Source organism: Ailuropoda melanoleuca, chromosome 4, assembly GCF_002007445.2.
Source record: "Ailuropoda melanoleuca isolate Jingjing chromosome 4, ASM200744v2, whole genome shotgun sequence".
Classification (NCBI taxonomy): domain Eukaryota; kingdom Metazoa; phylum Chordata; class Mammalia; order Carnivora; family Ursidae; genus Ailuropoda; species Ailuropoda melanoleuca.
The window spans coordinates 118,842,578-118,865,620 of record NC_048221.1 but is presented as its reverse complement, the minus strand read 5'-3'; the positions used below and the strand labels follow the sequence as shown (position 1 = coordinate 118,865,620).

General features: G+C 35.6%; 1 protein-coding gene across 14 annotated transcripts in view; it reads left to right on the top strand.

Annotated features, from left to right (window-relative positions):
• The window catches only part of BIRC6 (baculoviral IAP repeat containing 6), a 235,638-nt gene that overhangs the window by 166,038 nt on the left and 46,557 nt on the right, over nucleotides 1-23,043 (top strand). For all 14 annotated transcript variants that reach the window (XR_004625038.1, XM_034659673.1, XM_019803711.2 and 11 more), the window contains one exon: nucleotides 20,503-20,713. Coding sequence is in view for 13 of the 14 variants with exons in the window: in XM_034659673.1 (XP_034515564.1) it covers nucleotides 20,503-20,713 (211 nt within the window). In the remaining variant the exon portion in view is untranslated. The remainder of the gene's footprint in view (nucleotides 1-20,502; nucleotides 20,714-23,043) is intronic.

Here is a 23,043-nt window from a genome sequence, read left to right as displayed (position 1 = left end):
AAAGAGAAATGAATAAACATGATATGTTAGAAGGAGATAGAAATGAGAGAACAAGCACGGGACTTTTTTGTGGGGAACATTATAGAGTATCTACCAATTTGTCTAGTTGTCTTAGCTAAATAATGGTATATATTAGATTAAAATTTTCTCATTTTCGGGGCGCCTGGGTGGCTCCGTCGTTAAGCGTCTGCCTTCGGCTCAGGGCGTGATCCCAGAGTCCTGGGATCGAGCCCCACATCACTCCTCCGCTGGGAGCCTGCTTCTTCTTCTCCCACTCCCCCTGCTTGTGTTCCCTCTCTCGCTGGCTGTCTCTCTCTGTCAAATAAATAAAGAAAATCTTAAAAAAATTTTTTTTCTCATTTTCACAATATTGGTTTCGTAGTTCCATAGCTAGCTATAGTGGGACCAAACCCATTATTTGCAAGTATTACACCATCTGATTTCCCTCATATTAAATTTTATATGTTTAGAGTTCTTAGTGTATCTTATCTTTGGTTATACTTCTCAGAAAGTCAGGACGTAAGTTTTTCATGAGTGTACTGTTTGAGAATAAAGTTAGTTTTGTTGTTATGGCAAATGTCTTAATTTAAACATGACCACATTCTTCAAAACCTGAAGTAATTACTAAAAAGTTAATTCAAAGTAAATGTCCGATTGCCAGCATACCCATCTTCTCTCCCCAACCCCACACCTACACTGTACCCATCTTTCTGGTCTTAAGGGCAGCAAATTCAGGAGGGTCTAGTGTTCTTTGAGAGATATTATATTAGTGTTGTGCCATGTAAAGCTAGTGGTTTATCAATAGAAAATATGTAATTTCATAATTTATAAAAACTTACTTTTGCTTATTTTATTGATATACATTGCCTGGGAACAAATAAGTAGAAATTATTGAGCCATTATGACACATAGTACTTTGTATCTTACAGTTTTTTTGATAATGGTTTATTTGAAACTTTTGAGTTGTACTATGCATGTTTCTTTGCACTGTTTTAATAAACAGTCTATCAGAAATGGGTTAAAATTTTAAAAGATTTTTCTGCTAAGTAGAGTTGCATGTCATTTTGTTTTTAATCCCAAGCTGTGTTATATGGCCTAGTTTTCTTGAAAATTAGTTGAGGAGTACAAAAGAATTTGGACTGCTTGCCTATGTTTATTGTATTTATTTCTATATATGATTTAAAAACAAGATACTGTTAGGACCTATCTACCATTTCATTTTTAGTAAAAGAGCACAGAATGCCAAAATTTTGATCATGTTAGTGTCCGCTGAGAGTGTCTTGCCCAGAGGCATTCATCAACAAATGTTAGTTCCTTTTATCTGAAATTCTCGTATTTGTCAAAGGCATCCTATGTGGGAATAAATATCTTTGGTATAGAATACTTCACTCTGTTTTGTTAGATAATTGTACTGGTAAATTTGAAGCCGGGGAAGAGGTTGCTTTAATTAAAATTTAGATGGATTTCCAATTGATTTCATTTGTACAAGTTTGTAAGGATAAAACACCTGCAACACTTGAGAGATGCCTTCCTTGATTAACCAAAGTAACTTGATCCTTCCCTTGCTATTAGTTGCCATTGTACCTAATGCTTATATTTTCACTTTTCACATTGTAGTCCTCTTATGGTATAAACTTTCTTAATGAAATTCCACCTAACTAACTTACAAATTAAACATAACTCTCCAGTTCTTCTATAAACACCTCGACTTGTATATTTCTTTTCTCAATAATTAAATTGTAAACCTATTACGAGTTAGTTGTGTTTGTTTCCAAATTTATGCTGCTTGTATTGCCATTATATGATTAAATATTACACAAACTAGATGTTTATGTGATAAATAGTAGCCACCTTACAGTACATCATTAATTTTTGATGTAGTGTTCAACGATTCATTACTTGCATATAACACCCAGTACTCATTATAACACGTGCCCTCCCTAATACCCATCTTTTAAAAAAAGACCCCATAATAAAGTAATTGGCTGAAACAGTTAATTAGGTTTACATTGAGAAACTACGAAATATTTCGTTTCATACACACACACATACACACAGATTCCCAGTAGAATGCCCTTCCAGCTGGGTAGAGCAAGTTGGCCCTGACCTGTGTAAAAAACATACATACCTTGATTCTCTCTTGGTAATCTTTGATACTTTGATGTGCATTTCTCTCTATTTCATTCTTCTTCTCTAGTTGCTGGCTTAACTGCCAACTTCAGTCAAAGTTCAGCATATCTAGGGTGGACATGAATCCCCAAAATAATTTGTTGGCTAAGGCTTGATTGAGATGTATAAATTCAATAAATTAAATAATTGGAAAATTGCAAGGGAGAAGAAATATTGTGTATGAATTGTTAGGTGCAGAAGTTATTTTATCAGTGTATTTATATGAAACCCATTGATGTTTGCATTATAGTACTTACATATGATAGAGTTAGTGTTAATTATAGATGAAATTCATAGCACAGCCGTAAAATACCTTCTGTTTATTAATGGACAAATATTCTTCGTGATATGTGCTCATTTAAAATATCCTTTCAGTGGGGCTTCTGGGTGGCTCAGTTGGTTTAGTGCCTGCCTTGGGTTCAGGTCATAATTCCAGGGTCCTGGCCCCACATCAGTGGGAAGCCTGCTTCTCCCTCTCCCTCTACCTGCCACTCCCTCTGCTTGTGCGAGCACATTCTCTCTTTCTCTCTCTGTCAAATAAATAAAATCTTAAAAAAAAAGATATGTCCTTTCAGTAATTTCATTTGCAAGTGTCTTAATTGCAGAGCCATGTTTGTTTTTAAATATGTAACAGCAAAGAACAGTTTTTGGTTTATTTCTTCAGTTATGTTTTAGTGAGAATTTAAGAATATTCTGGGTAAAAACAATTTTTTCTCTCTTTACTATACCCAATGTTTATTTCAGCCCTTTTTTAAAACTGTATTTTGTTCAAGTATAATTTCTACAACTTGATCACCTAGAGGAGGAAATACAGTTTAGTTAGGAAGGATTTCGTATAAGTCAGATTATCAGATCAGTACTAAAAAATTGAACTCTCTTTTAAATAAATTAGTTTGCCAGTCGTAATATATTTGTTATGTGATTATCTTTTAAGATATGTACATTAGCCACATTACTTTGTAGGCTTATTAATTGCAAATAATTAGGGATTAAATTCTAGTATTCAAACACTTGAAAGGATTTATAATTTACAGAGAAATAATTTGAGGATCTCGGATTGCTTTGTTTCCATATGATATTTCCATGAAATACAGAATGATTTTATGTTTCAGGTTAGGCAAAGTAATTGGATAAATTCCTTAATTGAAAATTAAATATCTGGGGGCGCCTGGGTGGCACAGCGGTTAAAGCATCTGCCTTCGGCTCAGGGCGTGATCCCGGCGTTATGGGATCGAGCCCCACATCAGGCTCCTCCGCTATGAGTCTGCCTTCTTCCTCTCCCACTCCCCCTGCTTGTGTTCCCTCTCTGGCTGGCTGTCTCTATCTCTGTCAAATAAATAAATGAATCTTTAAAAAAAAATAAATAAATAAATAAATATCTGAATAATGAATTTATTTAGTTTTCACATTAGTTTTGAGTTCACTTAAATTCTGTAAACAAATAATATTTTATTAGGTTGAGTTGAGGTTTTTACACTTTAAATGAGCTTCTTTTTTTTTTTATATTATTGAAATTCAATAGAGAAAGTGAACACATGTTGAAGATTCATCAGAAAAAAAACAGGATGCTTTTTTCATGCAGTGTTTGTATTCTGTGTAATCTTACAGTTACAGTTGCATACCAAAAAAATTCATTATAAAGCATGCATTTCTTTTGGGATATTAAATATAAATCCAAAAGAAGATGTCATTTTGAAAATATTCAGTGTTTATTAATTCTGACTAAATATTTTCCTGTACATTTTGTTAGTCTTATTTCCCATACTGACTACATTTCCCTATCCTATATTAGGTGTAGATTATTAGTTGGCTGAAAGGAGACATATTTAAACGCAATTTAATTGTAAATAATATGTATTCATTATGTATGTTTAGAAAAATGTCAGTGGCATTTTTGCTTTTGTGTCTTGTTTGATTTTGTTTTGTTTTTTTAAACATTTTATTTTTAAGTAATCTCTACACCGAATTTGGGTCCTGAACTCATAACCCTGAGATCAAGAGTCACATGCTCCACCAACTGAGCCAGCCAGGCACCCCTTGTGTCTTGTTTATATTACCAAATCTTGTATGTTTTCTGGCAGTAAATCTTTGTTGTCCGTATTTATTGCTGCACTTAGAGCAAGGCACGTACTCTGGAGTGTTTGTCATAATCTTCAGGAAATGTACTTTTAAAGGATATGCTTAGAAATCATTCTTGTGAGAGCTGAATTTTGTCCTGAATGCAGCTCCATGAAAAAGACCGTCAGATTGTGGTACAGACATACACAAAAACAATTAGCAAGAGATGAAGTGCTCTCCCAATAAATAATGCCTAATATGGCCAAGATAGACTCTTCTTTTTCTTCTTTTCTGTGTCTTAACATCTTCTGCTATAGTGATGACAGAAGTACCCATTTTCCCAGAACATCTCTCGGTCTAGAAAAAAAAAGAAAATTGTGAAACAAATCTCTAGGAAAGGCACTTTTGAACGTGTAGAGAAATACTAAATAAATTTACTATATTTGTTTTCAGTATGCATTTCTATTTTAGTCTGTTAAGATGGAAAATGATAGAAAATGAGTTGTTTTAGTAGAACTTCAAATCTTTTATCATTTTAACAGTTCAACAGAATGATAGAAAATATATTGAAAAGGCAAAAATTAGATTCTGCCATTTATGTATTACTCTATATTTAGTAGCTATAAATTTATTTTTGATTTTTTATGTACATATAAGCTGACATATTTAATGTGAATTGATGTCAGTTTGTCTAATACGAATGTATAATCACCACATTTTAGCCTAAATAATGAAGTTACTAAATGTCAGGGTTTTATAAAATAATTAAAAGAGATGTGTTCCTTACTCTACATTGCATCAGGAATAAAGTGTTACCAGATATCCTACTTAGTCCACAACCATGATGAATGGATCTTTTTGTGGAGAGCTTCTGCTTATACTCAGAAAAAGAAGCGAACAAAACTTGGACAGGCTTCATATTGAAGATGGGAAATGTTTTCAATTCATCCAGAGGGATGGGTCTTCTCCATTAGTAATCCATGGTAAACTTCACTGTAAACTATTCCATTTGAATTGATGGCTTCTGCCAGTAATAAGCCAAATGGTAGATATGTTCCATTTTTGTCTTAGAATTATTTTAACTTTTATACATGCTGAATGGTGCTTCAAGAAAAAATTGCTAATGTTTATGGTTATTTCTTAAGAATTTTCTGTCTGATGAATCTTAAAACAATTCTGTTTCTTTTGAGTTATTTGAATATCCTTTCCTCTGTTGAAATACAGTTTCAACTACAGAAAATGAGAATTTTATTCTTGTATCTACTACTAGTTACTACTTCTATTTTTTTAAAAGATTTATTTGAGAGAGAGCATGCCAGCATGAGGGGCAGAGGGAGAGGGGAGAAGCAGACTTCCTGCTGAACAGGGAGACTGATGAGGGGCTCAGTCCCAGGACCCCAGGATCATAACCCCAGCTGAAGACAGATACTTAACCGACTGATCCACCCAGGAGCCCCTAGTTACTACTTTTAAATTAGAAAATTTCCGGTGCCTGGGTGGCTCAGTCGGTTAAGTGTCTGCCTTCCACTCAGGTCGTGATCTCAGGGTCGTGGGATCAAGTTCTGCATAGGGCTCCTTGCTCAGTGGAGAGTCTGCCTCTCCCTCTCCCTCTGTGGCCTCCCTCACCCCTCTCCCTCTCTCAAATAAATAAAATCTTAAAAAATAAAAAGTTAGAAAAAATAAGAAAATTTCTCATATGGGAATAATTATAGTATTGTCACACATCTGTATCCTTGTTGAAAATTCCAAGGTATTTTTCGGGTATTGCACAATTTAGCAACCAGGAAACATCGGAGCATCAGGAGGATAGTGACTTTGCATAGTAGTAAGCAGTAACACTGAACATGCACTTGGTCCTTCCTGATTAAAGAAGGAGCTATAAGCCACCCTTGCAGATGTGGCGTTGCGTAACAGTGTTGTGCCCCTGCTCTTTCTTTGTCACTTGGTCACATTTAATCCTGTAGTAACAGTGAAGTGTGCATGTAGAAAGGAGCAAAGTATAAAGACACCTAAGGGTTTTCTGATGCAGCTCTTCAGGGCAAAAAGAGGATCAAGGAATTCAAGATTAAAACAATTGCTCTGTTTTGTATTGTAGCAGGTAGGTTTTCATTAAGAGTTTGTTACATTTATTGACTCCTTTTGTTCACTGAACACCTGTCCACTTTAGTTTAAAAGTACATATCTTAAAAAGAGAACATAAATTAGCTTTTCCTTAGTTTTCTAAATTCTCCTCTCTGGCTATATTCAGAAATAAATCTTTTTAAAAAAATAAAACACAAATAATGCAAAATTTGATTTTAATAACCATGTTCCAGGTTCCAGACATAAGTGTAGATTGCCAGATGTGTTAATATCTCTTAGAATGTGACATTAAAATGAACGCACTTGTTTATGTAACTAGTTGTTGTCAGGAAAAATGCAAACATACAAAACCTTGACATTTGAAGTGCAAAATGCATAAGAAATGATACAGTAATGAAATCTATTTGAAGTTTTTTTTATAAATCAGACCCAGAGTTTTATGTCTCACACTGTTGGGGCTACTCTCAGTTGCTTATTACCCTGTCTCCACAGCTTTCGTTTCCATTCCTTATCTGGAGAGAATATATTTTTTTTCCATAATTTAAGATTCCCAGTTGCCCTGCCTACTACTAGTTTCATTGAAAGAAATAAATGCCATTTGATTAAAAGGAAATACCATGTTTCATTTACTTAAAAGAGTTGTTTTATTTTCTCTATGCCCATTTATGTTTAGATTTTTAAAAATTTCAGCTATCAATCATACAGTGCTTGTAAATTTGTCATTTTTTTTTTAATTTTTTATTTATTTTTCAACAGAGATAGAGACAGCCAGCGAGAGAGGGAACACAAGCAGGGGGAGTGGGAGAGGAAGAAGCAGGCTTACAGCAGAAGAGCCTGATGTGGGGCTCGATCCCATACCGCCGGGATCACGCCCTGAGCTGAAGGCAGACGCTTAACCGCTGTGCCACCCAGGCACCCCTATTTGTCATATCTTTTTCCCCAGATCCTCTTTAGTGAGTTTTAGCTTGCCAGGCTGTCCTCAGCGTTATTCTTATAATGGACAGATAGGTCTTATTTTATGGTTTTTCCTGTTGCTCTTGATAACTTACAACCATTTAATTACTTTTTGAAAATCAGTGTGTTTTGGAATAGTTACATTCTTGTATAATTTTATCTAAAATAACTTTAATTTTATGTAGTTCAGTTTTTATTTACTTTATTTTTTTAAATCAGTTTAGGTTTACAGAGTTCCCACATACTCCCTCTCTCTTCTACTCCTGGTATCCCGTTACTTACATCTTGCATTAGTGTGGTACATTTGCAGTTGATGAATAGTGATATATTATTTTTAACTAAAGGCAATTGTTTACATATATGTTCACTCTGTTTTGTACAGTTCTGTGGGTGTTGACAAATGCATAGTGTCATGCATTCCACCACTATAGTATCACACAAAATAGGTTCACTGCCCTAAGAAACTCCCTGTGCTCTGCCTGTTCATCCCAACTTCCTTCTCACCCCCCTGAAACCTCTAGTAACCACTGATCTTTTTACAGGGTGCAGTTTTTCCTTTTCCAGAATGTCATATAGTTGGAATCATACAGAATATAACCTTTTTAAATTGGCTTCTATCCCTAAGTAATTTTTTTCACTAAGCAGTATGTATTTGAGGTTCCTGCATGTCATTTTGTGGCTTGATAGCTTGGATATTCAACAGTTTACTTTCACATTCAGCTTTTGAAGGGCATCTTGGTTGTTTCTGGGTTTTGGCAGTTATGAATAAAGCTGCTATAAACCTTTATGCACAGATTTTTGTCACAATTTTTGTTCCATTGATCTGTCTATTCTTTTGCCGATACTACATTATCTTGATTATTTCAACTGTATAGTAAGTCTTAAATTCTGGTTGTAGCAGTCCTTTGACTTTTTAAATAATTTCTTGGCTATTCTGAGTATTTTGCCTTTCTGTATAAATTTTAGAATCAGTTGGTTGATATCCACAAAATAACTTACTGGGGTTTTTATTGGGATGATTTGTACTTTGTTCTGTTTCTTTTTGTATGTTACATGGAAGCAGGTTGGGAAAAATAAAATATTGTGCAGTACTTCATTAAATGAGTTTATAAAATAGTACAGATGGAAATTTTTGGATAACTGGCTACATTTATATCAATACAAATTCTAATGTTTCAGATATTTAAATGTAGAAATGGAAGCTATTCAGAATTTTAATGGAAGAGGGACAGTTTTTCTGAAGCTTCATTCTTTTGCTGATCCCAAGTTGAAGGAGGCTCTATAAGTTGCATTTATGTCTATGTTTTCATGTGTTTGAAAATTAAAACAACATATTAGGGGAAAATGTTTCTAAAACTTACTGTTTTCTTTTCCTCATATACAGAGTAGCATTATAAAGCAATTGAAGAAAATAAATATCCCAGAAGGAAAAAGTGGAAATGGTATATGAATAAGTACTAACTAAAAAGAAAAAGGTTTTCATGACAGTTCCATTGAAAGATAATTCACTTACTGTACAATTCACTCACTTAAAGTGTACATTTGATGGTTTTGAGCATACTCACAGATAGGTGCAGCCATCACCACAGTCAGATGTAGAACATTCTTATCACTTTTAAAAGAAATCATATACCCTTTAGCTGTCACCCCACTGTCCTCTCACCACCCCTTAGCCCTAAGCAACCACTAACCTACTTTCGTTCTGTATAAAGAATTGGCCATTATGAACATTTCATGTAAGTGGGATTATAAAATATGTTTTATAACTGGCTGCTTTTGCTTATTATAATATTTTCAAGGTTCATTGATGTTGTCTTACTCATCAGTACTTAATTCCTGTTTATAACTGAGTGATATTCCATTGTATGGATATCTGTCTCATTTGGCTTATCCATTCATCAATTGGCAGACATTTGAGTTGTTTACACTTGTTGTGAATAATGCTTATACATTACAATAATGGGCATACAAATATCTCTTTCTCTTCTTCCTTTCAATTCCTAGGTATGTACCTAGGAGTGGAAGTGTTGTTTTACATATTAGTAAGTTATTACCTGAGCTTTTAATTACAGCCATCTTAGTGGGTGTGAGGTGGTGGTTATCTCATTGTGGTTTTGATTTGCATTTCTCTGATGCCTAGTGACCTCCTGGCATAGTCTTATGTGTTCATTGGCCATTTGTATATCTTCACAGAATTATTTATTCAGGTCCTCTGTCCCAAGAGTGGGGCCAGGCCACAAGGAAGCATCTACCTCTCAGCAGTACTTATCTAGAACCTAGCCACAGCAGCTGATAGGATTACAGTGGTAGGATGACAAAAGCTGAAGTCTTCCCCCTCTTGGGAAGATGATCTTCCAATTCAAGGTAGGGGGAGAGGGAGCCCTGATTCTTTCAGTCTGGAATGGATTTTCTTATTGCTGAGCTGAGAAGAGGAAGGGAGCAGGATCTTGGTTCAAATACTACAGACTCTTGTTTTTCTTTCTTTGTCTTAGTAGATTTTCTTGAATAAGTGTTTTCTCCGTTATTTGTATGCTCTTAGGGCCATTTGCAGAGACCCTAAGTGTTGGGGTTTTTTTGTTTGTTTTTTAAAGAATTTTTATCAGTTTGGGACTTCCGGGTGGCTTGGCTCAGATCATGATCCCGGGGTCCCTGGGATCGAGTCCCGCGTCGGGCTCCCTGCTTGGCGGGGAGTCCTCTTCTCCCTCTGTCTGCTGCTCCCCCTGCTTGTGCTTTCTCACTCTCTCTCTCTCTGACAAATAAATAAATTAAATCTTTAAAAAAATTTTTTAAAGCTCTCTTATGAATTAAGTATTCTATATCTTTAGAGTGGGTATTGTTCATTAATTTCTTCAAAGTAAAAATTTAGCACGTACCTAAATACACAGTATCATGTACTTTTCCTTTGCAACATAAGTCAGTTTTATTAAATATTAAACTACATACTTATTCTTTACCCAAGTATTCTTTTTTTTATGTTCAGTTAGCCAACAGACAGTACACTATTAGTTTTTGATGTAGTGTTAAACGATGCATTAGCTGCATATAACACCCGGTGCTCATCACAGCATATGCCCTCAATACTCATCACCCAGTTACCCCATCCCCCCGCCCTACCCAAGTATTCTCGTTTCAAAATTCAGAAGCTTTAAGATGTTATCCAATAAATAGTTGTCTTCCTGCCTCTGTCCTATAGCCAGCCAATTGAACTCCCTAGATAAAATCATTATTAATAATTTCTTAGATTTTTATAGAGATCCTGTGTGTGTGTACATAATATATATATATAACAAGTAAATATGAGTACATCTCCTTATCTTTTTTATTGTTGTTGTTTTGTGTTATACTTTAACCAAATGGCAGTATACCATACAACCACATTTCTATTCTTTGCTTCTCCCCCCTCCACCCCAATTATGTACTTTGGTGTTTGTTCCAGTGCATCATAAAGCACATCTTCATTTTTATGAGCACACAATTGATATTTAGCACTTAAATCATCTCCATATTGATAAGCACAAATTGATTCCTTTGCTGTTATAAAGAATGCTGTGGTGACTAATTTTGGTGACCTTGATTATTTTATCTTTAGGATTAATTTTTAAAATTACTAGAACTAGTGATTGAAAGTGTGTGTCATTTTCTTATTTTGCCAGATTTTAACTTGTCCTCTATAGGTGTTAGTCGGTAATGTTTGATACCTTTGTAAAAGTTTAATACTGATTTCTTTCCTTCATCTATCTGTACGTGCGTACGAACATACATAAATTTTACACACATATACACATTTTTTATGTACCAATTGTGAGACGTGTTGCAGACATTATAACCCTGTTACCCGTGTTTTAGGATTTATTTCCTAAAAGACAAAGGCAGTGTACGGCATAACCACATTACAGTAATCAGAATATAGAAAATTAACATTGATGTAATACAACCATCTAATTGTCTAATTCATAGATATCGTTCATAATTCATCTCTTGTCCCAATCATGTCCTCTATAGCAAAGAAAAAAATCGCTTCTTGTCCAACATTTAATCTAGGATAACATGTTAACATATGTTCCTCTTTCATTTCCTTTAATCTGGAACATTTCTCAGACTTCTTGCCTTTTCTCACTATGACAGTTTAATAAAATTTTTTCTTATGGAAGAGTTCAAAATCTGTAAAACTAGTGATTGTAGCATGATGAACCTCCATGAGCTCCATCACTCGGCTTCCTCAGTGATTAACACTTGGCTATGCTTTTTATTTATATCTTCACTCTATTCTTTCCAAATACACACATATATACACATAGTAGGTTGTTTTAAAACAAATCTAAGACATCATTTTGTGCATGCCATGAGTAATTTAAGCAATGCCTAAAAGCACAAAGGAGAAAGTAAAAATAGATTACCTCATGTACCACCCTCCAGAAATAGCAAACAGTAGCATTTAATAATTGTGTGTGTATAGCTAGAATTATGAATAGGAATCTAGAATGGTGATAGAAGATAAAAGTATGGAGATATTTGGGGCGCCTGGGTAGCGCAGTCGTTAGGCGTCTGCCTTCGGCTCAGGGCGTGATCCCAGCGACCTAGGATCGAGTCCCACATCGGGCTCCTCTGCTGGGAGCCTGCTTCTTCCTCTCCCACTCCCCTGCTATGTTCCCTCTCTCGCTGGCTGTCTCTCTGTCACATAAATAAATAAAATCTTAAAAAAAAAAAAGTATGGAGATACTTGGAACTTAAACAGCTTAGCTATTTCTACCAAAATGGAGAGAAGAGAAAGGCTAGTGTTGGGATATCAGAGATCATTAGCTAAGCCCTTACAGCTTTTATGTGGGCTAGAACGAATAGAAATTTTATGTAGAAATGTTTTGCCAATCGTAACTATTAAGCCAAATGGGCTTTGCATGATTTATGAAGTATTTTTGTTTTGTTCTTACCAGAGGATTTCTGCCTTTAGGGATTTCATTAGTCAAAATATCATTGTAGATTTTTGTTTGTTTTGTTTTTCTTGTTACTTTGTCCTGCCTAACAGTTTGAAAAGGCAAGCATTTGGCCAGTTAATATCTGTAAGAGTTTACTTACTTTTTAGGTGCATTAATTGTAAAATTTCTAATCTATGGCATTAAAATTCAGCTTAACTATTTTGATTTTATAGGGTGTTTACATTTCCATATACATATTAAAGTCATCGTGTCAGTTTCTACCCCCAACAAAAAGCCTGTTGGCTAATTGGGAATTTGATTGCAATTATATTCAATCTTTATGTTAATGGAGAAAACTGACTTCTTAATATTGAGTCTTCTGATCTATGAACATTGTATATCTATCTGTTTAGATTTCCTATAATGCCTCTCAGTACTGTTTTTGTACCCTTGAATTTATGTCAAATTTATCCCAGTTCCACTTTTTATGCAATTGTACATGGTACTGTTTTATTTAAAATTTCATTTTCCTACTGTTAGTATATAAAAATGCAGTTGATTTTTACTTATTTACCTGCTTACTACCTTGTGAAACTCATGTACTAGTTCCTCTAGACTCCTTAGGATTTCTGTATAGGTAATCATGCCATGGGTATTAAAGACAGTTTTATTTTTTTCTTTCCAATTTGTATGCCTTTTTCTTTTCTTGTACTGTCTGTGTACTGTAGAAGTTGTCACTTGGGGAAAATAGTGTTCATTTCTTCACCGTTAGGTGTGATGATTGCAGTAGGGCTATTTTAGAAGCTGTTTCTCAGGTTAGGTGGTTTTCTTCTATTCCTAGTTCGGTTAGAGTTTCATCGTAATGAGTTTTGAGTTTTGTTAAGTGCTTTATTTAGATATGCTAAGCTGCTCATAATGCTTTTTTTGGGGGGGGGTCTGTTAATATGGTGCATTACCTTGACTTTTCAAATGTTAAGTAAACCATGCATTCCTGGAAAAAAATCCCACTTGGTTGTGATTTATTATCCTTTTTTTCTCTTTTCCCCTGTGCTTTTGAGAGATATTGATTCATAGTTTCTTTTTTTCTTGTGATGTCTTTGTCTCAAATTGGTATCTGGTTAATTTTACCCTCAAAAATGAGTTGTTTCCACTTCCTCTATTTTCTGAAGGAGATCCTATAAGATTAATAATAAACTTTTTTCTTTTTTTTTTTTTTTAAGATTTTATTTATTTATTTGACAGAGAGAGAGAGCCAGTGAGAGAGGGAACACAAGCAGGGGGAGTGGGAGAGGAAGAAGCAGGCTCCCAGCAGAGCAGGGAGCCCGATGCGGGCCTCCATCCCAGGACCCTGGGATCGCGCCCTGGGCCGAAGGCAGACACTTAATGACTGAGCCACCCAGGCACCCCAATAATAAATGTTTTTTTCTAAGTGTTTGATAAAATTTACTTGTAAAGCCATATGGAGCTTTTTAATAAAAAGGTTTCTAATTAATTCAATTTCGTTAACTGATAAGGGCTTATTCAGATTTTTTGTTTCTTTTTAAAGAACCAATTTGGTGGTGTTGGTTTTCTCTCCTATTTATCAGCTTTCTACAGTGAGAGCATAGGAGTGGTTATCTGAAGCTGGCCATAGGAGGAGAGGCATAAGGAGAAGTGTTTGGGATGATAGAAATAGTCTGTATCTTCATTTGGGCAGTGATTACACAAGAGTGTTTATTGTCAGAAGTCATTAAAGGCACATTTGAAATTAGTTCATTTTATTGACTGTAACTTATGCCTTAATAAATTGATTTGAAAACTTATAAAACTCATCTGGAAATGATTTCATGATTTTTTTCTTGTGTTACAGAGGGTTTTTTGTAACAAAGTGACGATTAGAAAATCCTGACACTTGGGGCCCCTGGCTGGCTCAGTCAGTGGAGTGTGTGACTCTTGGTCTTGGGGTTGTGAGTTCAAGCCGCACATTGGGTATAGAAATTACTTAAAAATAAAATCTTAAAAAAAAAAAGGAAAGAAAGAAAATCCTGACACTTTTAAGATTCCTGAGAATTAAAGAGCTCAGTTTTTCATTTTACCATGTGAATGCAGTAGAAAGCTAAATTTGAAACCATGCTGTAAAAATATGTTGAAAAAAGTTTTTAAGATTATGAATTATATAGTATTAAAGCTTAAAGGCAACTAGCATTTTTTAGTGGGTTTTAAGGAAACTGTTATGATGAATTTCAAGCCGTATTAATTTTTTCCCCATGCATAAAGTGCTTTTTCTCTCTGTGTTAGTAAATCATGCTAGTGCTTTTCTCTGAAATTGTGACCTTTGAGTGGCATTATATTTTAGTGCTTAAGGGTCTAAACTTCAAAGCTGGATGACCTGCTTGTGCATCCTGTCCTCTCCGCTGATGATGCGGCCTTGAGCAAGTGCTTCATTCTTGAGCAGGTGCTTCGCTTGACTCATGTGGAAAATGAAGAGCATATTTACCTCATGGAATTGTGAGGATGGAGTTAATTAATATATGTAAAATGCTTAGAATAGTTCCTGCCTGGCGTGTGTGCTCCCAGTGTTAGCTGCTGTTAACTGTTATCATAATCACTGTTCACCTTTGAGACAATAGTGTTCTGTTTAGAATTGTCCGGTTTTCTTTGTTTTTAAAGCATCGAAGCATCATGATTATTCTCTTAATGTGTACATTTATTTTCTTGTAAAGCGGAAACACCAGGAAAATAGTATTAGACTAGAAGTCCAGACATTTCAGTTCTTTTCTAAGTCCTTTTTTGGCTGCTTAGGAAACAAATTTTAGTGCTTTGGTGTTAGTTACCTATAATAAAAGGCATTATTAAAAGTTTTATAGTAATACCAATTAAGTACCACTAACTATTACTCCTAATTAATACCACATTTAGATTTATATCTAAATTTATATAAATTTTACATGAAGCCACCTTTAGAGGGAGATTACTTCTAGGGAGATTACTTCAGAAACTTTCAGGTTTCAGTGATTTATTGATAATGTAATCAGAATCATTTCCTGTATTATTTAGTTGTCTTTCAATTTTAGAAAGGAAAATGATGACACTGCTTATAATTGCTATTATCCTTTGGGGATTAGTAAGCAGTGTACTGTGATTTATACCTTTATTCTTAAAAATTGATCAGTGAGAAGCTAATGTTATGCCATTTGGAGATATGTTTATTTTTTTTATTTTATTTTATTTTTTTAAAGATTTTATTTATTTATTTGACAGAGATAGAAACAGCCAGTGAGAGAGGGAACACAAGCAGGGGGAGTGGGAGAGGAAGAAGCAGGCTCATAGCAGAGGAGCCTGATGTGGGGCTCGATCCCAGAACGCCGGGATCACGCCCTGAGCCGAAGGCAGGCGCTTAACCGCTGTGCCACCCAGGCGCCCCTGGAGATATGTTTAAAATTTCCTTTGTCAAATTATTTCTTCATGTTCTTTGGGTCAAGTAGTTTATATATCAGAACATTTTAGGTTAAATTCAACAGGATTATTGTCTTTTAATAAAAACACAGTGTTGCCTCGGGGCACCTGCGTTGCTCAGTTGGTTAAACATCTGCCTTCGGCTCAGGTCATGATCCCAAGGTCCTGGGATGGAGCCCCATTCAGGCTCTCTGCTCAGTGGGGAGCCTGCTTCTCCCTCTCCCTCTGCAACTCCCTCAGATGTTCCCTCGCCTGTGCCCTTGTTCTCTCTAGGTCTTTCTCTATCAAATAAATAAAATCTTTAAGGAAAACACACACACAGTGTTGCCTCAATTATTTTATTTTAAGGACAAAATTGGTGTTTATTTTCAATTCTGTTGATTATCCTGGCAAAGTGTCTTGTTATGAAACCTCTAAGACAGTTTTTGTGTATATATAATAAGCCCCTGTCACTTTAATGTGTGGAGTCACTTTAATATGATGTGGTTTAGCATATAATTTATTTTACTGCTTCTCTAGTGTGAGAGTATATGTTATTAATTATAAAAAGGTATGCTTTGTTGTATTAGGTTTAATTTTTCGAAGAATAGAATCTTGCAGAGCAGTGGAGGGTGGATTATCTGGAGGTAATGTAATGTAGAGTATAAATTGCGTGCATAGAACTCTGTTCAAAGGAATGTTAGGAAAAACACCAAACTCTGAGGAAAGTCTGTAAGTGTACATTACTTAATAACATTGGAAAACAGGGGCACCTGGGAGGCTCAGTCGGTTAAGCATCCGATACCTCTTGATTTCAGCTCAGGTCATGGTCTCAGGGTTGTGTTGGGCGTGGAGCCTGCTTAAGATTCTCTCTCTCTCCTGCACTCCCCCCTCTAAAAAATAATAAAGCAACATTAGAAAACAAAGACTTTATATATTCATCTGAGAGAGATAGAGCAGGTGAGCACGAGCAGTGGGGAGGGACAGAGGGAGAAGCAGACTTCCAGCTGAGCGGGGAGCTGGGTGTGGGGCTTGGTCCCAGGACCCCGGGATCATGACCTGAGCCAAAGGCAGATGCTTAACTGAAGGCAGATGCTTAACCAACTGAGCTACCCAGGCATCCCTCAAATAATTAAATCTTAAAAAAAAAGTTCAAACTGACATATGATAAAAAGTAATTCACCCTAATGTTCCCCCCCAACCTTAGGCCTTCTCTCTACATGAAAATACCACTAGTTTATGATTAATATTCTTAGTATTCTATATCTAACTATATAGGTATATCCAATACATGTATTTATCACTGATTTTGAAATAAACCTTAAGCAAATTATTCATACTGTTTTGCATATAGTCCACAGATTGTTTCTTTTACTCTATGTGATAACTACAACTCCCAGAGAAAGACCCATCTCTTTGGGTCGAGCCCCTGTGCCCACTTATTTTTCATGTTTTTTATATGTAAATAGAATATAAGGAATTTGGTTTTGAAGATGGCATTATCCAGAAGAGCTTTTGCTATGATGGAAACATTCTTTATCTGTGGTGTCCAGAATGACTCATGTGACTGCTGAGCACTTGAAATGTGGCTAGTACAATCAAGGAACAGAATTTTTAATTCTTTTGTATTTTAATTAAATGTGTGTGTGACCAGTGATTACTGTATTGGACAACTCAGGAGGCATCATGGTATAACGAAAAAACTCTAGTTAGATGTACCTCAGTGTCAGTGTTGGTCTTGCTATATTCTATTTAGCTGCTTGTACAACTTAACTAAGTCTTAGTTTCTCATACACACAGTAGGGGCCATAATTCCTTCTCCAAGGAGTTATACACACAGAGAAATAAAAATTCTCTAGAAAAGGGATTAGACGTATCTATACCACAGTGATATGCCTGGTGAAGGAGTCGAGAAGGAGAGAGTTGGTCAAAATAAATTGTAGCCTTGGGGCGCCTGGCTGGCTCAGTTGGTAGAATATGGGACTCTTGATCTCTGGGCTGTGAGTTTGAGCCCCACATTGGGTGTATAGCTTACTTTTTAAAAAAAAAATGTAAATTAAAAAAGTAGACTGTAGCCTTATCAGGAATGTTTTATGATTTGTCAGGATAATCAGTGTGAGATGTTACTTATATATGTAACATTAATGTTTAGAAATTCATCTTTTCCTCTTAGTATTCCTACGTAGTTCCCCAGCCGTAAAAAATGTATTTGAGTCTCTCTACATAAGTGTCATCTTTATGTATTATTTCGCTAACTATTTCACTCAGATATAGGTGTTGGAGATCCATTGTATTCTTTTTAAATTCTACGTAGGATAGAATCATTTGGATATTATTGTGTATTTAACCCTTTAATTTATTGCTCTTAGGGTGCTTCCAACTTTCAGAATTAAAAACAGTATTATAGGGGCGCCTGGGTGGCACAGTCGTTAAGCGTCTGCCTTCGGCTCAGGGCGTGATTCCAGCGTTCTGGGATCAAGCCCCACATCGGGCTCCTCCGCTAGGAGCCTGCTTCTTCCTCTCCCACTCCCCCTGCTTGTGTTCCCTCTCTCGCTGGCTGTCTCTCTCTGTCAAATTAATAAATAAAATCTTTTTAAAAAACAGTATTATATATATTTTTTTTATTTTATCTTTTTTTAAAGTAGGCTCCATACCCAACGTGGGTCTTGAATTCATGACCCTGAGATTGAGTCAAGCGCTCAAAAACAAAAATCTTTTTAAAAAAAAGATCACATGCTCTATTGACTGAGCCAGCCGGGTGCCCCTAAAACAGTATTATACTGTGTTTTATAGGTGTAGAGTAACAAGTGGTATTTGCTAAGTCATAGAATTTGGGCACTAAATAATGCCAAATTGGTTATCAAGTTTCATATCTACCTGTTTAAAGTCTGGCTTTCTCATATCCTCACAAGTATTAATCTCAGTGGTTTTTTTGCCTGTTGATTAGTAACTTTGGAGTTTAACTTGAGTTTTCTTGAAAAGTGTGGAGTGTACTGTGTTATGAAATCACAGTATGTAATATTAGATCATGGGTTGTAAAAGAGGCTTTAAACATAACCAAGTAACTATGAAAATTTTATATGTGATTAAGATGGAGGGTAAAATTTCAAATACAGCAAGAATGAGCAGTCATACTTTTCTACCCCGGTCCTCTACATCACTGTTGGAAGGTGTGAAATGAGGACCTACTCCTCCATCACTTTAATAAACAGCCTCCCTGTTTGTCATCAGACCATCACAACTAATTTTAGTAAGTTTTTTTTTTTTTTTTTAAGATTTTATTTATTTATTTATTTGACAGAGACAGTGAGAGAGGGAACACAAGCAAGGGCAGTGGGAGAGGAAGAAGCAGGATTCCTGCTGGGCAGGGAGCACGATGGGGGGCTTGATCCCAGGACCCTGGGATCATGACCTGAGCCGAAGGCAGATGCTTAATGGCTGAGCCTCTCAGGCACCCCTAATTTTAGTAAGTTTTTTTTTTTAAGTATTTTATTTATTTATTCTACAGAGATAGAGACAGCCAACGAGAGAGGGAACACAAGCAGGGGGAGTGGGAGAGGGAGAAGCAGGCTTCCAGTGGAGGAGCCTGATGTGGGGCTCGATCCCCGAACGCCGGGATCACGCCCTGAGCCGAAGGCAGACGCTTAACCGCTGTGCCACCCAGGCGCCCCTTTAGTAAGTTTTAATCAGTTGCCACATAGAGTTCAGGATTCCTATGCCTCATCCCCCAATACTCTAATCCCAGTATAGGTCTGTGGGCATTGAAGCAGTTCCTGCCTCCAGTAGGTACTCCCCCACTTCTCCTTCCCCATTTCAATCTTTTGTGTAGCGGTCAGAGTACCTATTAGCTTCTGAAAAATTTTCCTCATTTGTCTTTCTCTACCTAGAATGTAAGCTACACAATGGCGGGGATTTTGTTTATTTTTTTCACTGCTGTATTCTCATCCTGTGCAGGAGCACTTTTTCAATCAATATTTATGGAATGACTTTATTCAATAACTGGTATTAGAAAAAAGTTGTTGGGGTGCCTGGCTGGCTCAGTCAATAGAGCATGTGACTTTGATCTCAGAGTGCTGAATTCAACTTTTTTATAACAAGTTGATCTGTTGAATTATATACCTTTGATGAACTGTGATCATATTTTATTTTACCTAAACTACCATGGCTCTGTCATTTCATTTTAATTTTGAAAATAAAATTCCACTCATTACTAATGAATTTTTGCCATAAGTTATTATGTAGGCTATTTAGTAATTTTTATGTGTAAAATAACTAGTTACTTAATTATGTTTCTTCCCCTCTCCCCAGCTGTTTGTTGTGTTCATTTTTTGTCTCCTTGAAGTGCCTATTACACATTGCACAGTGTAAACATCTGCATTAGTTTATTTACCAAGTAACCAATTAATCTCAAGATCTGAGTAGAGGGGTACCTGGGTGGTTCAGTCAGTTGAGCATCCGACTCTTTTGTTTCAGCTGGGGATGTGATCTTTGGGATTGCGACCCATGTGGGACTCGTACTAAGTGGGGGGTTTGCCTGAGGAGTCTCCACCCCCCCACACTTACTCACTGTCTCTTTTTCTCTCAAATAAATTAATCTTAAAAAAAAAAAAAAAAGATCTGCGTAGAAGCAGGCCACCTGGGTGGCTCACTCATTTAAGTGTCTGACTCTTGATTTCGGCTCAGGTCATGATCGCAGGGTCATGAGATCGAGCCCCATGTCTGGCTCCACACTCAGTGGGGCGTCTGCCCGAGATTCTCTCTCTGCGCCTTCCCTTGCTTGCATGCATATGCTCGCTCACTCACTCTAAATAAATAAATCTTCAAAAGGAAGAGAGCTGAGTAGAAGTCACATGGCTGTGGGCTGACTTTTATATTGTTCATGTTCTCATATTGTGCTTTACCCTTTTTACAGTTCTTGACATGGCGAGACATGTGCCACTCTATCGAGCCCTGCTGGAATTGCTCCGGGCCATTGCTTCTTGTACATCTATGGTGCCCCTGCTGTTGCCTCTTTCTACAGAGAATGGTGAAGAGGAAGAAGAACAGTCAGAGTGTCAAACTTCTGTTGGTACATTATTAGCCAAAATGAAGACCTGTGTTGATACCTACACCAACCGTTTAAGGTAGTATACTTGGTTCATTTCTCTTCATTCTGACCCTAACTGCTTTTTAAAATAGCTTTTTGGGTTTTTTAAAATGACATATGTTGATTAAACACACATGCATACAAGCAAGATCTAAAACTACAAAGAAAAATATCCACCAAATCCTCCTCTCAGAAACATGTATTCACGTTGACTTATTAGACTTCTCCTTGTACAGTCTTAACAGCTATAGGTATGGAGTTTATCTTAAATTCTGTCATATTGTACCTGTTATACAGATGGATGCTAGTTTTAGTCAGTATTGGGGCCAAAGACACCTTTCAATGCCAGTTAAATACATATTGGCCAATAGTGTTCTTAATACTTCCACTTATACATTGTATGTAGGTGCTGTATTTTACTTAACCATCTGTCAGTGGACATTTGGGTTATTTTCAGTTTATAACCTCATACATACATCTTTTGAGGCTTGTAGAAATCAGACAGTAGATTCATAGAAATAGAATTGTTGGGTTTATGGATTGCTTCTGTTTCATTTTGATACATGCTATTCATGCTATAATCTTTTTTAGAAGTGAGAGGATTCAGTATTTATTTGTTGTAGTTATAATAAAGTTAGTATTTATCTTCTTGGTAAATTTAATTGTTTAATGAATTTTTGGCTTAAGTTTATACCTCATTAGATCCAGATGTTGAGTTAACAGAAACTCTTTTTAAGAAAACATAGTAAACCTTTTTCTTTCTCTTAGCAGAGTCTGTTCAGTGGTTGTCCATTTTATGTAAATTCTGATTTTTAAGGCATTTATACTGCCAGTGGAAATTTATTCTTCTGTCAGTGGTCTTTTGAGTCAATTAATGTTCTCTACCATCTTTATAAAATATTTGTTCTACCTATTCTTACTAATTTTTTTTAAGATACTAAAATTTGAGAAACATAGTATACATCAAATGATGGCAGAGAATTAGTCACTGAAAGAATAATTTTTTCAGGGAGAAAGCTGCTGCGATAATCCTGAGTCTCTTCGTTTATTATACTCAGTATCACTTTAAAAGCTGGTGGCTCACTGCCAGGCAGTTAAGAACCATAAACTGGATAAGAGATTAAAGAAGAGCCAGTTGGTAGAAACATAAAAAGCTGTAGGTTCATATTACTCTTTTACCAGGGAAGGAAAATGTAAAGGTATATAATCTTTGATAGATTGTTTATGTTATAGAGAAGAGAACATTATGTATGTCCCATCCTTCATCATGGCAAAAATCTAACTGGCAATATACACAGCTGGCATACCTAAAAATAGTGTTCTGTCATAATTGAACTGAAGGACTAATTTTCTAATTGAGCTAATGTCTGATTGAGAAATGTCTAGTTGAACATCCCATCTCTACCCTGGCCATCTCTGTTCTTGATTGTACAATAAACTTACAGTTATTGACAAAGCAATTAATATAAAATATGCAGAGCTTTGAAATTGCCCTTGTGTATTTTTAGGGGAATTTTGCCCTGTGTTTCTGTACCTCAGCTTTCTGTGTTTTGGGGTGTTTGTACTAGTTGATAACAAAATTGAAAATTTATGAAACCTTGAGTGTTTATTCCAGGAGTATTTTATTTCTTAGATGAAAAAATTGTGTGAAGATTTGGAATATAGTCATTAATTACCACTTTCATTAAAAATAATATCACAAACTTATGGTATAAATGTGAAAATAAGACCGTTACAATAAGAACAACTGTTTATATATTTCCTTAAGCTATAACTTCTATTGGGTCCTGTAAAAATGGAGTTATATAGTGGGTTGAATTCTCAGGTAATTATGGAAGATACTTATTGCAGCAAATGGAATTTGTATACTTAGAGCACCTTTTTTGTTGCTCTTCTAAAGTTAATATATTTCCTGTTTTCAAAACATACATAGTGTAATTTTTTAAAAGTAAACTTGACTTCCGTATAAAATGTTTTGATGATTTACTATAAAAATATAATTTCAGTTAGAGGATAACTGAGTTTCATTTTATTGGAGCCTTTTGTTTTTCTACTTTTTCTACCGGAAAAAAATTATTGTTCAAATCCTTTCCTTCTTTAGTAAGAAAAATGACACTTCACACCTCTCAATTCTGTACCAATGAAATATACATGTAAAGATCGTATGACTGTTCAGAGCTCATTTTATTTACATTATTTTACCTTGATGGTGACTGTGTACGGTAACAATTTGTAATAACTGTTTTAGTGATGAAGAAACAATGCTAATGAGTTTTGTGTTAGGATTTGAATATTCTTCTTAGATTATTCATGATATCTATTATATTTTACAGCATCTGTTAGAGAAAAACCAGCAAAGACATACAT